The sequence below is a fragment of the Neovison vison genome, chromosome 13 (assembly GCF_020171115.1).
Source record: "Neovison vison isolate M4711 chromosome 13, ASM_NN_V1, whole genome shotgun sequence".
Taxonomy (NCBI): domain Eukaryota; kingdom Metazoa; phylum Chordata; class Mammalia; order Carnivora; family Mustelidae; genus Neogale; species Neogale vison.
The window spans coordinates 78,730,101-78,745,345 of record NC_058103.1 but is presented as its reverse complement, the minus strand read 5'-3'; the positions used below and the strand labels follow the sequence as shown (position 1 = coordinate 78,745,345).

Genomic DNA, 15,245 nt, shown 5'->3' with positions numbered 1-15,245 from the left:
TTCAAATCTTTTGCTCATTTTTAAGCAGAATTTTCACCTTCTACTATTGACTTACAAGATTATCTTTTATGATGTAGATACAAGTCCTTTGTCAGATTAATTTTTTTAAAAAGATTTTATTTATTTATTTGACAGAGAGAGATCACAAGTAGGCAGAGAGGCAGGCAGAGAGAGAGGGGGAAGCAGGCTCCCAGCAGAGCAGAGAGCCAGATGCGGGGCTCAATCCCAAAACCCTGGGACCATGACCTGAGCCGAAGGCAAAGGCTTCAACCCACTGAGGCACCCAGGTGCCCCCAGATTAATTTTTTGCATATATTTTCATCTAGTCTTTGCCTTGGATTTTCATTTTTTACCATGCCTTTTGAAGAATAATTTTTAATTTTGATCAAGTGCAATTTATTGATTTTTTTCATGGTATATAGTTTTTCTTTTTTTTTTTTTTAAAGATATAGTTTATTTATTTGATACAGAGAGCTGGAGAGAGAGAGAGCACTAGTGGAGGGAGAGGGGCATTTTTAAGCAGAATTTTCACCTACTTAAAGGGAGAGGGAGAAGGCTCCCTACTTAGCTCAGCCCATGAGCTTCACCAGAGCTGAAGGCAGATGCTTAACAAACTGAGCCACCCAGGTACCCCTCATGGTTTATGGTTTTTGACTTTTTAGGAAACCTTTGCCAAACCCAAGGCACTGAAAGTTTTTGTAGTGTTTTCTTCTAGAAATTTTATAATTTTAACACTTAAATTTAGTAGGTCTATGATCCAGTTTGATTTAATTTTTATATGTGGCATAATATGAAGGTTGAGGTTTATTTTTTTGCTCATAGCCATCCAATTGTGTCCTATTATTTGTTGGAAAGATCTTTTCCTATTGAATTATCTTGACAAACTTTGTTGAAAAGCAGGTAGCAATAAATATACGGTTCTGTTTCTGGACTCTATTCTGTTTATTGAGTGTTTTATTTGTCTATCTTTTAAAATAAGATTTATTTCTTTATTAGAGAGTGAGAGCATGTGCATGAGCAGCGGGATAGTCAGAGGGAGAGGGAGAGGAAGAATCTGTCAAGCAGACTTAGCACTGAGCATGGAGCTCCACTCAGGGCTCAATGTCATGACTTTGAGATCATGACCTGAACTAAAATCAAGAGTGAGATGCTTGATCAACTGAACCACCCAGGCACCCCATGTATTATCTCTATGCCAATATCACACTATCTGAAAACCATAGCTTTTTAAAAAATTTTTTACTCTTTTTATTTGAGTATAGTTGATATACAATGTCACATTAGTTTTAGGTGTGCAACATAGTGATTCAGCTTCCATATACCTTATGTTATGCTCACAAGTGTGGCTACCATCTGTCACCATACAAGGCTGTTACAATATCATTGACTATATACCCTATGCTGTGCCTTTTATTCCAGTGACTAATTCATTCCATAACTGGAAACTTGTATCTCCCACTCTCCTTCACTCATTTTGCCTAACCCCCCTCCCTTCCTTCTGGCAACCATCAGTTTATTCTCTGTATTTATAGATCTGTTTCTGCTTTTTGTTTGTTTGTTTATTCATTTGTTCTGTTTTTTAGATCCCACATATAAGTGAAATCATATGGTATTTGTCTTTCTCCATCTGACTTATTTCATTTATCATAATACTTTCTATGTCCATCCATGGTGTGACAAATGGCAAGATCTCATCTGTTTTATGACTGAGCCATATTCTATTGTATATATACTACATTTTCCTTATCTATTGATCTATCTGTGCACAGTTAGGTCACTTCCATATCTTGACTATTGTAAACAGTGCTGCAATAACATAGGGGTACATATATCTTTTTAATTAGTGTTTTCATTTTCTTTGAGTAAACACCTATTAGTGGAATTACTGCATTGTATGATGTTTCTGTGTTTAACTTTTTGAGGAACTTCCATACTGTTTTCCCCAGTGGCTGTACCATTTTATTTTCCCACCAACAATGCATGGTTCCTTTTCTTCACATCCCCACCTTTTGATTCTAGCCATTCTTACAGATATGAGGTGATATATCATTGTGTTTTTGATTTGCATTTCCCTGATGATTAGTGATGTCGATCATCTTTTCATTTTTCTGTTAGCCATCTGTATGTCTATTTGGATCATCTCCCCAGTTTTTTAACAAAATTTTTACTTATTTATTTGACAGAGATCACAAGTAAGGCAGAGAGGCAGGCAGAGGGAGAGTGGGAAGCAGGCTCCCCGCTGAGCAGAGAGCTGGATGTGGGGCTTGATCCCAGGACCCGGAGATCATGACCCGGGCCAAGGGCAGAGGCTTAACCCACTGAGCCACCCAGGCGCCCCTTCCCATTTTTTAATTGGATTGGGTTTTTTTGGTATTGAGTCATATAATTTCTTTATATATTTTGAATATTAACCCTTTATCAGATATATCATTTGAAAATATCTTCCCCCATTCAGTGGGTTGCCTTTTTGTTTTGTTGATGGTTTCCTTTGCTATCCAAAAGCTTTTTATTTTGATGTAGTCCCAATAGTTTATTTTTGTTTTCATTTCCCTTGCCTGAGGAGACCTATCTAGAAAAATGTTGCTACTGCTGATGTCAGAAAAATTACTGCCTCTCTTCTCTTATGGATTTTATGGTTTCAGATCCACATTTAGGTTTTTAATCCATTTTGAGTTTATTTTTGTGCATGGTGTTAGAAGTGGTCCAGTTTCATTCTTTTGCATTTAGTTATCCAATTTTCCCAGCACCATTCATTGAGACACTGTGTTTTCTCTATGGTATAGTCTTGCCTCTTTTGTCGATCTCTACTCCATTCCATTGATATATGTGTCTGTTTTTTTTTTTTTAATTTAAACTCCTATTTATTTTTTTTCCAATTTATTTATTTTCAGAAAAACATTATTCATTTTATTTTATTTTTTTTATATGTGTCTGTTCTTGTGGCTAGTTCCATACTGTTTTGATTATTGCAGATTAGTAATATATCTTGAAATCTGAAATTGTGGTACCCCCAGCTTTGTTTTTCTTTCTCAAGATTGCTTTGGGTATTTGGGATCTTTTTTGGTTCCATAAAAATTTTAGGATTATTTGTTATAGTTCTGTGAAAAATGCTTTTGGTGTTTTGATAGGGTTTGCATTGAGTTTGTAGATTCCTTTGGATAGTGTGGACATTTATCAGTATTAATTCCTCCAATGCATGAGCATAGGATATTTTTCCATATGTTTGTATTGTCTTCAGTTTCTTTCATCAATGGTTTATAGTTCAGAGTACAGGTCTTTCACCTTCCTGGTTAAGTTACTCTTTTCAGAGCAATTGTAAATGGAATTGTTTTCTTTCTGCTACTTTGTTATTAGTGTATGGAAGTGTTACCAATTTCTGGGTATTAACTTTGTATCCTGCAACTGTACTGAGTTCATCTATTACTTCTAATAGTTTTTTGATGGAGTCTTTAGGGTTTTCTGTATATGGCATCATGTCATCTGCAAATAGAGACAGTTTAACTTCTTTCTTACCAATATGGATACCTCTTACTTCTCTTTCTTGTCTGATTGCTGTGTCTAGGACTTCCAGCTGTATGTTGAATAAAAGTCGGGACAGTGGACATCCTTGTCTTGTTCTTGATCTTAAACAGCTCTCAGTTTTTCACTATTGAGTATGGTGTTAGCTGTGGGTTTTCATTTATAGTCTTTATGATGTTGAGGTATGTTCCCTCAAACCCACTTGATTGAGAGTTGTTATCAGGAACAGATGTTGAATTTTGTCAAATACTTTTTCTCTATCTATTGAGTTGATCGTATGATTTTTATCCTTCGACTTGTTGATGTAGTATATGACATTGATGTGCAAATATTGACCATCTTGCATCCCCAGGATAAATCCTTTTTGATTGTGGTGAATGATCCTTTTTTTACACTTGATCTTAGCCAAAAGGCTGAGAAGCCATTGATTTTTTAAAATTTAAATTCAATTAGCCAAGCTATAGTACATCATTAGTTTCAGATATAGAATTCAGTTATTCATCAGTTGATTCATCAGTTCCATATAACACCCAGTGCTCATCACATCACATGCCTTCCTTAATGCCTATCACCCAATTACCATATACCCCCTACCTCCCCTCCAGCAATCCTCAGTTTGTTTCCTATAGTTAAGAGTCTCTTGTGGTTTGTCTCCCTCTATGATTTCTTTCCATTCTGATTTCCCTCCCTTCCCCTATGATCCTCTGCAGTGTTTTTTATATTGTACATATGAGTGAAACCGTATGATAATTGTCTTTCTCTGACTTACTTTGCTCAGCATAATACTGTCTAGTTCCATCCACACTGATGTAAATGGTAAGTATTCATCCTTTCTGATGGCTGAGTAATATTCCATTTTGTGTGTGTGTGTGTGTATGTCTGTATATATGTATATAAAGAACACATCTTTATCCATCCATCTGTTGATGGACATCTCAGCTCTTTTCTTAGTTTGGCTATTGTGGATATCCTTTTAATACATTGGTGAATGTGATTTTCTAATTAAAAACCGTAGCTTTATAAGAAGTCCTAGAATCAGGTTGTGTAAATCCTCTAACATTGTTTGTCTTTTTCAAATTTATTTTCACTGTTCTAGATCTTTTGCATTTCCTTATTCATTTTAGAATCAACTATTCAACTAATATGAAAGAGTACATTGGGGTTTTTATTGGGGTTGTTGGGTTTATTGGAAAATGTGTAAATCTTAGAAAATGGCAGGGCAGAGAGGCAAGACTGGGATGCTAGAAAAAAACATGCATGAAATAACTAATCAAAAGAAAGATTTTGGGGGCACTTGGGTGGCTCAATGGATTAAAACCTCTGCCTTCAGCCCAGGTCATCTAGGGTCCCTGGATCCTGAGCTCTCTGCTCAGCAGGGAGCCTGCCTCCCCTTCTCTCTCTCTCTGCCTGCCTCTCTGCCTACTTGTGATCTCTGTCTGCCAAATAAAGAAATAAAATCCTTAAAAAAAAAACCAAGGTTTTTTAAAATGACGTTTTTAGGCTCTATTTCTAATTCTGTAGGAACTGACACTTTTCAGCTTTGTCTTTTGTATTTCTCATGTAGCTTTGTGCATCTGTACAAATTTCCTCTTCTACCCCTGACTGCTTCCTGGTTTTCTTTTCTTTGTGGTGACTTTCAAGATCTTTGCTTAACTAGGAACAGGACCTGATCAGTGTTGCTAACATAGTTTTATCCACTTTCCAAATTCTGTGGCCTCTTGTTGACTGTGAGCAATATATTTTAACTTGTGTAGGTGACACTAAAATGCTTGTGAGCTGGAGTCATACTGTGTGTTTCCTTGGAGAGTCCCTAAACCTCTGTAAGCCACCAGGAAGGCCTCTCCTCTTCACTCTAATATGCTGATTATAGAGATGATGCCCTTTTGGTCACACATCCCATTCCATATTAGACACCATCACGTGACAGTAGTGTGTGATCATAATTTGTGTTCATGTTGTCTCAGCTAGTTTAGGAAAAGATAAGCCCTGTGCTGTTTTTCTTTATATTCCTGTGAATGCCTTGCACACTTAAATATTTTTCTTAGGACAGGATGTGTCCATGTTACTGAGTTAAGATAATGTGTGGAGGGCGCCTACTACAGTGACTGGCATATAATAGGTATTTAGTAAACCATGTGAAGAGTATTCAGTCAATATGGGGGATGTGCTTATTTCTTTACTTTTTATTTGACCCCATCTTCCTCCATTTCATGTTTTTTTGTCCTTTGGCTGATTTAGAAACCTTTTAATCTATTTTTCATTTTGCGATAATTTTTGACTTACAAAGAAATACAAAATAATACAAAGAATTCCCACAATCAACTGATATGTTCTCAGTTCATGATATCAAGGAGACATATGATGTCCCTTTATTGATGGTGTTAATTTTGATCATTTTGTTGAGGTGGTGTCTGCCAGATTTCTTTGCCATAAAATTACTATTTTTTCCCCTTTACAATAATTATCTGATGGGGAAATACTTTGAGTCTATGTAAATGTTTTGTTTCTTATTCAAACTTTTTCTCCTTAACTTTAGCATCCATTGATGATTCTTTCCTGAAACAATTATCATGGAGTTTGCCACATAGAGATTTTTTTTTATTTCCACCATTTCTACTTCATCTATTCTTTGACGTTTTACTCTAAGGAAGAGATTTTCCTTCTCCTTCATTTAGGTAGTTTTTCATTTGTTAATTTATATCAGTATAGACTCATGAAATCTTATTTAACAAGTTATGATCCTTTAGAATCATTATTTGTTTTTTCCCCATCTTCTTCTTAAACTGTGAAGATGGTAAAATTGGATAGGTGGCAAAGAGTGTGGGGAGAGAAGTGTTTGAGTTCTGTTAAAGTTAGAGATATGCCAAACAGCAAACCCCTTGGATAAGCCTTTATTTGGTTTATAAATCAGCTTAAGGACCATCATGAAATAAAAGGTGGTATAGATTATGTTGAAATATATTGGTTCCTCTATGTTTCAGGAATAAAAAGGGTCAATAAGAAGTAGTTTAGTTGTTAAGGTCACAGCAACTTCCCTTACCTTTTAGTATGTGGGGATGTTTGTTGTTTTTGGTAGACTGTGAAGTACATAGATGAAAATGAATGGAGAATGAAAGTTCAGTATCACTCGTGTGGCACAAGATGGCAGCAGTCAGCCATGTATTTTGCAGCCTCTAGCCTTAAATTAATGATGTCTTTTGTTTTTGCAGGGACTTCAGTACTAGTTCTAATAATATTCAGATTGACAAAACCAAGCCTCTGTGGCACAACTATTTCCTATGTGGATTTAAAGGAATTCAGGTAAATTGGTTTATCAGGCAACTACTAGCTGTTGAACTTAAAGTGTATATTATATATCAAGATTTTAAAAAATTTACTATGTATTTTTTGTCATCTTTCAAAGCTAACGAATGTTTCTATTATTTTATTTTAGAGGATGAGGCAGGTATGACTGTTCACTGGGTTCACAGGGAGCAGTAATGTCTGTTCATAAATCAGTTGCATCTGATGAAAATCCTCTTTTTAAAAAAATCTTTGTTCAAATTTTCTTTTGAAGGAAGCAGTCTATTAATATATTTGTTCTAAAAATAGGTAGGTATAGGCGCCTGGGTGGCTCAGTGGGTTAAAGCCTCTGCCTTCGGCTCAGGTCATGATCCCAGGGTCCTGGGATCCAGCCCCACATCGGGCTCTCTGCTCAGCGGGGAGCCTGCTTCCTCCTCTCTCTCTGCTTGCTGTACTCTGCCTACTTGTGATCTCTCTCTCTGTCAAATAAAAAATAAGATCTTAAAAAAATATATATAGGTATATACTGTAGTAGGATTTAGTCATACAGCCCTAGGTTTGAATCTGAGCACTGCTCAGCTGTGTTAATTCAGCCTCTTTAAGTGTCAGGTTTGTTATCTGTATAATGATGTCCTTGCTATCCAGCAAAGAGTTGTTACAAGGATTACACAGTGCTTGACACACAGTAGGCATTCAATAAATAAACATCTAGTATTGTTATTACCATTTTAGATAGGGTAAAAAAAGAGGTAGTAAAGTTTATTAGAATAAGTATTTTTCTTAGAAACATTGACTAATTATCAGGAACATCTCTAATGTCATGACAAGAATAAGAAAATGAAATATTTCTACTTTTTCTCCAAAATAAAAAAGTGTAAGTCAATTTGATTTGTTAAAATCCATGTTTTAGAGAGCTTGTGTTCCTTGCTGTCTGGTGGTCCTATCTGAAGCTTTGTCACAAGTAGCCTAGGACTCAGTGGCATATTTCATTCCAGGAAAGCATCAGATTTATTTCTGATATGTAGTCCTACACTCAGATTTTGGTGGTTCTGGTCTTAGAGTTCCTGCATTTATTTCTTCTCTCCCTTCCTTCTTCTTCCCTCTCTTCCTTCCTTCCTTCCTTCCTTTCTTTCTTTCTTTCTTTCTTTCTTTCTTTTCCTTCCTTCCTCTTTTTTATTTTTCTTTCTTCTTTATCGAGACACATGGTAATAACTTATGGGAATAGATATTGGCAGCTTTTAAATCTTCAAAGTTATCTGGCTTATCAAATGCATTAGAGGGAATTACAGTATTTGGAAGGATTTGCCTGACAAATGCAATTTGATCTTTCTTATAGCAACATGCTTTTTATAGCATATGGGTAAGTGACCTAAATACTGCTTGTTGCTTTCTGTTTTTGAAAATTTGAGGCCTTAAAGCCTTCTTTTTTGGTTTGACAACTTAATGTGCTAAAGTAGGTTTGTACAGCAAATTTTTGGCAGAGAATTAATTTAAAAGTTAGCCTGTTTAGAAAACTTCAAATTCAAATACTAGGAAATTTCAGAGGATAATCTGTTTATATTAAATTGAACATGTTATCCTTTTGGGATAGAGCTATTACAGAATTTGGCAAAATCCATTTACGTTTTTGAATCTGTTGTACATTTTAATTTAAACATTGCGTGATAAGTTTGTAAGTATGATTCACATTCAAGATGCACTGAGGATCAGTTTATGGTTAAATATATAGCATTCTCCAAGGATTTTTTTTTTTTAAAACAAGCTGTCTGATGTTCTGTATGAAAGGGCATTGGCAGCAGCAGTGTTTCAGTTTATAATTTGTTTGTATTTCTGGAAAGGAAATTTTTAGATGACTTGAAATCAAGAAGAGAAGTACATCCAACAGAATCTCTTTTTTTGTGGTGTGTGAGTTTTGCCAACATAGGAAAAAGGGACAAGAAATTAAGGGGAAAAAAAACAGCCTTTAATTTGCAGAGTTTTGTTGTTACTTTGGTTATTCTAACTAGTTTATTGAAATTTCTTCCTAGAATAATATGTATGATGAAATGCATAATTATGTAATATAATAGTATTTTGTACTTTGGTCTTGAGATTTTTGAGTAATTTGCAAACATGTGGTATTTTTTCTTGAAAATGGGGTGGCCTTGAATTTATTTTTAATCCTAAACCACAAAGGTTATGATATAATATCATCTTAAGTGTCATGCTAGATATTCATCTAAGTATCCTAGAGATTTCCATCTTTAGATCAGAGTCTCATTATTTCTCATTATTTCTTTCTTTCCTAATTGTAGAAATAAGAGTTTCTCTACTCCATTTAGAGTCTGTGTTCCCATTTGTGCTTGAATTCTAATTTGGCTGTCTTGAAAGCTACCATATGGCTTAACTGTATCTATAAACTCTAGTAAAAATCTGGATTTCCTCATATAGCTCACTTACATTAAATCATAGTGACAGTATGCTGGCCTGTGTTTCTGACTGCAGTGGAGAAGTACTCAACCAGAAATCAGAGACCTGGGTCCTACCCCTAGCTCCCTATATGCAATGTTGGAAAAAATTTTTAATCTTTTGGTACGTAGGTTTTTCCATAAGTAAAATGGAACTGAAGTTGAGAACACTTTTTCTTCAGAGAAACTTCTGAAGAAATACTCAATAGAAACAAGCTGCTGCTTGATGTTAGACTTTCACAGTCATATTGTGTTGGGCTCTGTTACATGGAGCTTTAATCTGCCTCACTAATATTGTGTATTTCTTATCTTGTTACTTGAGAAATGGAATTATAATTGTTTAATTAATTTTTACATTTGTTTAAGTCAGTTAATGTTCAAGAAAAAGATGACTCAAGGCAATTTTAGGAAATGGATCAATAGCTTTTTGTTGAACAAAGTAAAAAATAATCTACAGATTACCAAACCCTGTAGCCAAGAACCATTAAATGAAATATCATTTATAGACTCAACTAAACTGAATTGCACAAGTAGTTTCTATAAATAGCATAAGAAGTCCATTGATAAATGTTTGCTCTCTGGAGAATGAAAGAATGTTTGCTACTCCTCGAATCTAACACCGAAGTTACTAGCACTATTTTATCCTTCTATTCTTAGGAACACTTTGGTCTTAGCAACCTGACTGGAATGAATTGCTTAGTAGATGGAAACATCCCACCAAGTTCTGGACTCTCCAGCTCCAGTGCTTTAGTCTGTTGTGCTGGCTTGGTGACACTCACAGTGCTGGGAATGAACCTATCTAAGGTAACCAATATAAATGTGTTAGGCTCACAGAACTCTATTTTTGTAAAGCCATTAATATCTGAATCTCCAAATTATAAAATCTCTCTTCAAAAATCTTTCTTCTTTTTACAAACTTTGTCTTACCTGAAAGGACTCTAGACATGGGAATGCACTGTAACCTAAAAATTAATAAGTCCTGCTTGTGATAAACCACTATAAAGTATCTGATATTTTGCAAATAGGGAGCAGCTCTGTGAATATCTGTATTAAAATGCTCTTGTGATCTTACATTAATTGTGGAGTTTGAGTGCATGGATATCTTTTTGGATCACCTCACTAAGAAGTTCAGTTTAGACCAAGAAATTGTAGGCCTCATAGTTGGACCTGCTTATTTTCAACCAAAACCTTAAATTAAATATTTGACAGGCACTGGGTAAAAAGGGTAAAGACCAGGCAATAAAGGAACTGAACAGCATATCTGTTTATACCAGCAGGTTAGTCACTGAAATAAACTTAAAAAAAAATATTGCATTACAAAGAGGAAATGCTTATTTAAAGGAAACATAAATCCTACGAAAGGTCAGAAAGCCTCAACTTTACAAGTTCACATAAATCTCTAACTTTGCAGTTCAGAGCAGGTGTGCTCAGCTTTAATTAATGCTTTGGAGTTCTGGTTCAAACAAAATGTTATCATAGGTTCTTTTTTATCCCATACACATACCATTTATAGGTGGTTTGGGAAGGGCATCGGGCAAATCAAGAGAAATTCCGCCACATGCTTGGTCAGCCTGTTTAAATTTTCATTTTGAAAATTTTATATACAAGAGGAAAGAAAAATAAAGGAGAAAGCAAAGGCTCATATAGAGTTCTCATGTCTGTCATGTATAAGTATACATTAATTAGTCCTTTATGAGCCATGGCTTATTTGGTGGGAAGAGCAAATTACTTGTTTTTTGTTTATTGAGAGGAAAGAAAGCAAGGGAAAGAAATCCATATGTGAAATGTGTTTCCAGTGGTACTATGTTTAATCTGATGATCTATTTATTTATTCATTTAGTCATCATTCAACATTATTTATTTAGTGGCTACTTTGTACCAGGTAATGTTCAAAGCATTGGAGCTATGATAGTCCAGTTTTAACCCTCACAGTGCTTATGATCTGAAATGGGAACAGAGACAAGTAACAGACAACTATAGTAGGTTGTGATGAGTGGCTAAATGCAGATTTAGAGAGCATGGAATATCTCAACTGAGGCATTTTTAGATGTTTGTCAAGAAATACTAATAGCAAAAAAAAAAAAAAGAAAGAAATACTAATAGCATGAAAACACTGGTAACATCAATAGGCATGTATCAGGTGGAGGGAAACTTACGTGGGAATATCTAGAGTAAGAGTGATCATAGATTGTTGGAAGAACTAAAAGGGGCTTAGTTTGGCTGGAGTAATTTGGATAACAGAGTAGGAGACCAGATGTTGGGCCTTGTGAGCCATGTTGAGGAATTTGGGCTTTATCTTGATAGCAGTGTAAAACCATTTCAGGCTTTTAGAAAGAGGGTAATATTATCATGCCTATATTTTAGAAAGATCACTCTGGCTCTATTATGAAATCTAGATATGAGGGTAGTAACAATATTGGTAGTAGGGAAATGATTTGGTCTAGAGAAATGGCAGTGATAATGGAGAGACCTGGATCATAGACTTAAAGTACATCTCAGACAGAATCAATAAGACTTGCTCATTGATTGGGTTTGGGAATGAGACACAGAGAAGAGTCAAGGATTTTAACCAGGTCTCTGGCTTGGTGTGATTTGTTGGAATAAGGAATGTAGATGAAATTGAAATGTTGATAGGGAGGGGTCTCTGTGGGCATAGAGTTATACAGTATTTAGTCACAAACAATATCCTTGAAGATAAGGAGGAAGATCTGAACTGGAGATGGCCCATTTGAGAGTAATTTGTATATAACTGGGTTTTGACACTATAGGAGTGGGGGAGAACAACCAGTGGAAGAATGTAGGTAGAAGGACAAGGAAGACTAGGACAAGGTTCTGACAAGCATGAACATTTGAAGGATGGGCTTAAGAAGAAATGTCCACTGAAGAGACTGAGAAATAATCAGATAGATAGAAGGAAAAAAAAATTTTTTTTAAAAATACAAAAACTTTTATTTCTCTTTGTAAAATCAAATTTAAAAAATTTTTGTGCATGTTTTCTAATAGAACACTTTGTGAAAATAATACATGCAATAATAAATGCATTTTTGATCTAATTAAAAACATATAGACATAGAAAAAAATAATAATAATGGTATCCCGATAGGGGCACCTGGGTGGCTAGGTGTGTTAAGCATCTGATTTTTGGTTTGACTCCACTCATGATCTTGGGGTTGTGGTATTGAGCCCCACATTGGGCTCCACCCTTAGCAGTGTCTGCTTCAAATTCTCTCCCTCTCCTCTTCCTCCACTTGCAATTGTGCATGTGTGCTCCCTTGCTAAAATAAATAAATCTTTAAAAAAAAAGGGGGGGGGCGCCTGGGTGGCTCAGTGGGTTAAGCCGCTGCCTTCGGCTCAGGTCATGATCGCAGGGTCCTGGGATCGAGTCCCACATTGGGCTCTCTGCTCAGCAGGGAGCCTGCTTCCCTCTTTCTCTCTCTCTGCCAGACTCTCTGCTTACCTGTGATCTCTCTCTGTCAAATAAATAAAATATTAAAAAAAAAAAAAAGGTAAGGCAACAGCAAAGACAAAAAGAGACTATTTCATGAAAACAATGGTGTCAAATGCTGCTGGGATGTCAAGTGAGACAAGAACTAACCTTCATTAGATTTGGCATCAGAGAAGTTGAAGAAAACCTTGGCAAGAACAATTTAAAATAGGAATATGTTAAAGTGTCTATGAGAAGTGAGAAAGTGGGAAAGTCCAGTGGATACAAAAATTCTGGCTGTGCCTGGTGAAAGAGATAAAATGATGTCTGTCATGGGGGTAAGGTCAAGAAATTAATTTATTAATAAGAGGATTGGTGAAACTTATTTTTTTCACTTTTTTTGGCTTTTTAATGGTATAAATATCTAAGGGAAAAGAAGAAATAATGATGAAGAAAAAAACACTTGAAACTTAGAAATTAATTTTGGCTGCCTCTGTGTTTTCTTTCTTTTTTTTTTTTTTTGTGCCTCTGTGTTTTCAAAGTAAAAAAATAACAAATGTGTTGATATAAAAAAAGACACATGGATCAATGGAACAGAATTAAGAGCCCAGAAATAAACCCATGCATATATGGTCAATTAACTAATGACAACATATATAAAAAAACTTATACAACTCAATAGCATAAAAACAAACAATATAATTCAAAATGGGCAGAGTATCTGAGTCAACATTTTTCCAGAGAAGACATATAGATGGCCAACACACACATGAAAAGATGTTCAGCATCACTTACCATCAGGGAAATGCAAATTTAAACCACAATGAAATATCACCTCACACCTGTCAAAATGGCTAGTATCAAAAGATAAAAAAATAACAAGTTGTTGGTGAAGATGCAGAGAAAGGGAATGCTCGTACACTGTTAGTGGGAATGTAAATTGGTGCAGCCATTATGGAAAACAGTATGGATATTCCTCACAAAATTAGAAATAGACCATATGCTCCAGCAATTGCATTTTTGGGTATTTATTTGAAGAAATTGAAAACATTAACTTGAAACAATATGTATGCACCCCTATGTACACTGAAGCATTAAAATTGCAATAGTAAAGGTACAGACACAACCTAAGTATCTGTTGATGGATGAATGCATAAAGAAAATATGGTGTATATATATATATGTACAATGACATTTTAGTTAACCACAAAAAAGAATGAAATCTTGCCAATTGCAACAACATGGAGGGAACTTAAGAGCATTGTGCTAAGTGAAATAAGTCATACAGGAAAAGACAAATATGTATGATTTCACTTGTGCAATCTAAAATTTTTTTTTTTAATGTTTTATTTTATTGTTTTCTCTTAGATAGGGAGAGAGAGGTAGGGGGAGGGGCAGAAGAAGAGAGCAAATCTCAAGCAGACTCCACACCCAATGTGGAGCCCAATGTGAGGTTTGATCTCATAATCCTGAGATCATGATCTGAACTGAAATCAAGAGTTGGATGCTTAACCAGCTGAGCCACACAGGTACTCCTAAATTTTTTTAAAAAAACTGGAGCTAATAGATACAGAGAACAAATTAGTTGTTGCCAGAGGTGATTGTTGGGGGATGGGCAAAATGGGTAGAGGGAGTCAAAAGGTACAAACTCCCAGTTATAAAATAAATCATGGGATATAATGTACAAAATGGTAACTATAGTTAACAATACTGCATTGCGTATTTAAAAGTTGCTAAGAGAATAAATCTTAAAGGTTCTCATCACAAGAAAATAAAATTCTATCACTATGTATGTAATAGATGCTAATTAGACTTATGATGATCATTTCACAATATATACAGATATCAAATCTGTTATATACATGAAACTATGTTGTATACATGAAACTAATATGTTAGTTATACCTTGATTTAAAAAATGAATAAAAAATAGCAAATATACTTTTATCAGAACTGACTTTATTACCTAAAGGGAACTATATGTATATTCTAGCTTTCCCCGCTTGTCTAAGTGCACTGACAATACTTAATATTTCATAAGGTCTTAGTATCATTATTTAGGAGAGTTTCTTTGCTGTAATGAGATAGAATTTTTTTTTAAGATTTTATTTATTTATTTGACAGAGAGATCACAAGTAGGCAGAGAGGCAGGCACAGAGAGAGAGAGGAGGAAGCAGACTCCCTGCCCAGCAGAGAGCCCGATGTGGGACTTGATCCCAGGACCCCGGATCATCACCTGAGCCAAAGGCAGTGAGATAGAATCTTAATTGAAAGGAAGCCTGATTTCCTCAGAGTCTTTATAGTTAAGTGCTAATTGTTGACATAGAATGTAAGAACTCAATGGACTTTAGAGATGAGCTAGTTCAAATTTTTTTTTAAACTGATGTATCAGTCAGTGTCTAATAAGAAAGAAATGGCACACAGGGTATAACTGAAGACAGTTTAATAAGGAGACTATTTACATAGATGTGGGTAGGTTCAGGGGAACCAACTAGGAAGATTTCCCTTGTGAAACCAGAAGCTATTGTACTTCAGGAGCTATGACTGTAGAGTAATGTTGCCAGAGATGCAAT

General features: G+C 35.2%; 1 protein-coding gene across 4 annotated transcripts in view; it reads left to right on the top strand.

Moving 5' to 3' along the window:
- Positions 1-15,245, top strand: part of GALK2 (galactokinase 2) — a 111,603-nt gene that overhangs the window by 21,454 nt on the left and 74,904 nt on the right. For all 4 annotated transcript variants that reach the window (XM_044230953.1, XM_044230954.1, XM_044230952.1 and 1 more), the window contains exons 4-5: positions 6,729-6,819; positions 9,906-10,052. In XM_044230953.1, coding sequence (XP_044086888.1) covers positions 6,729-6,819; positions 9,906-10,052 — 238 coding nt within the window. The remainder of the gene's footprint in view (positions 1-6,728; positions 6,820-9,905; positions 10,053-15,245) is intronic.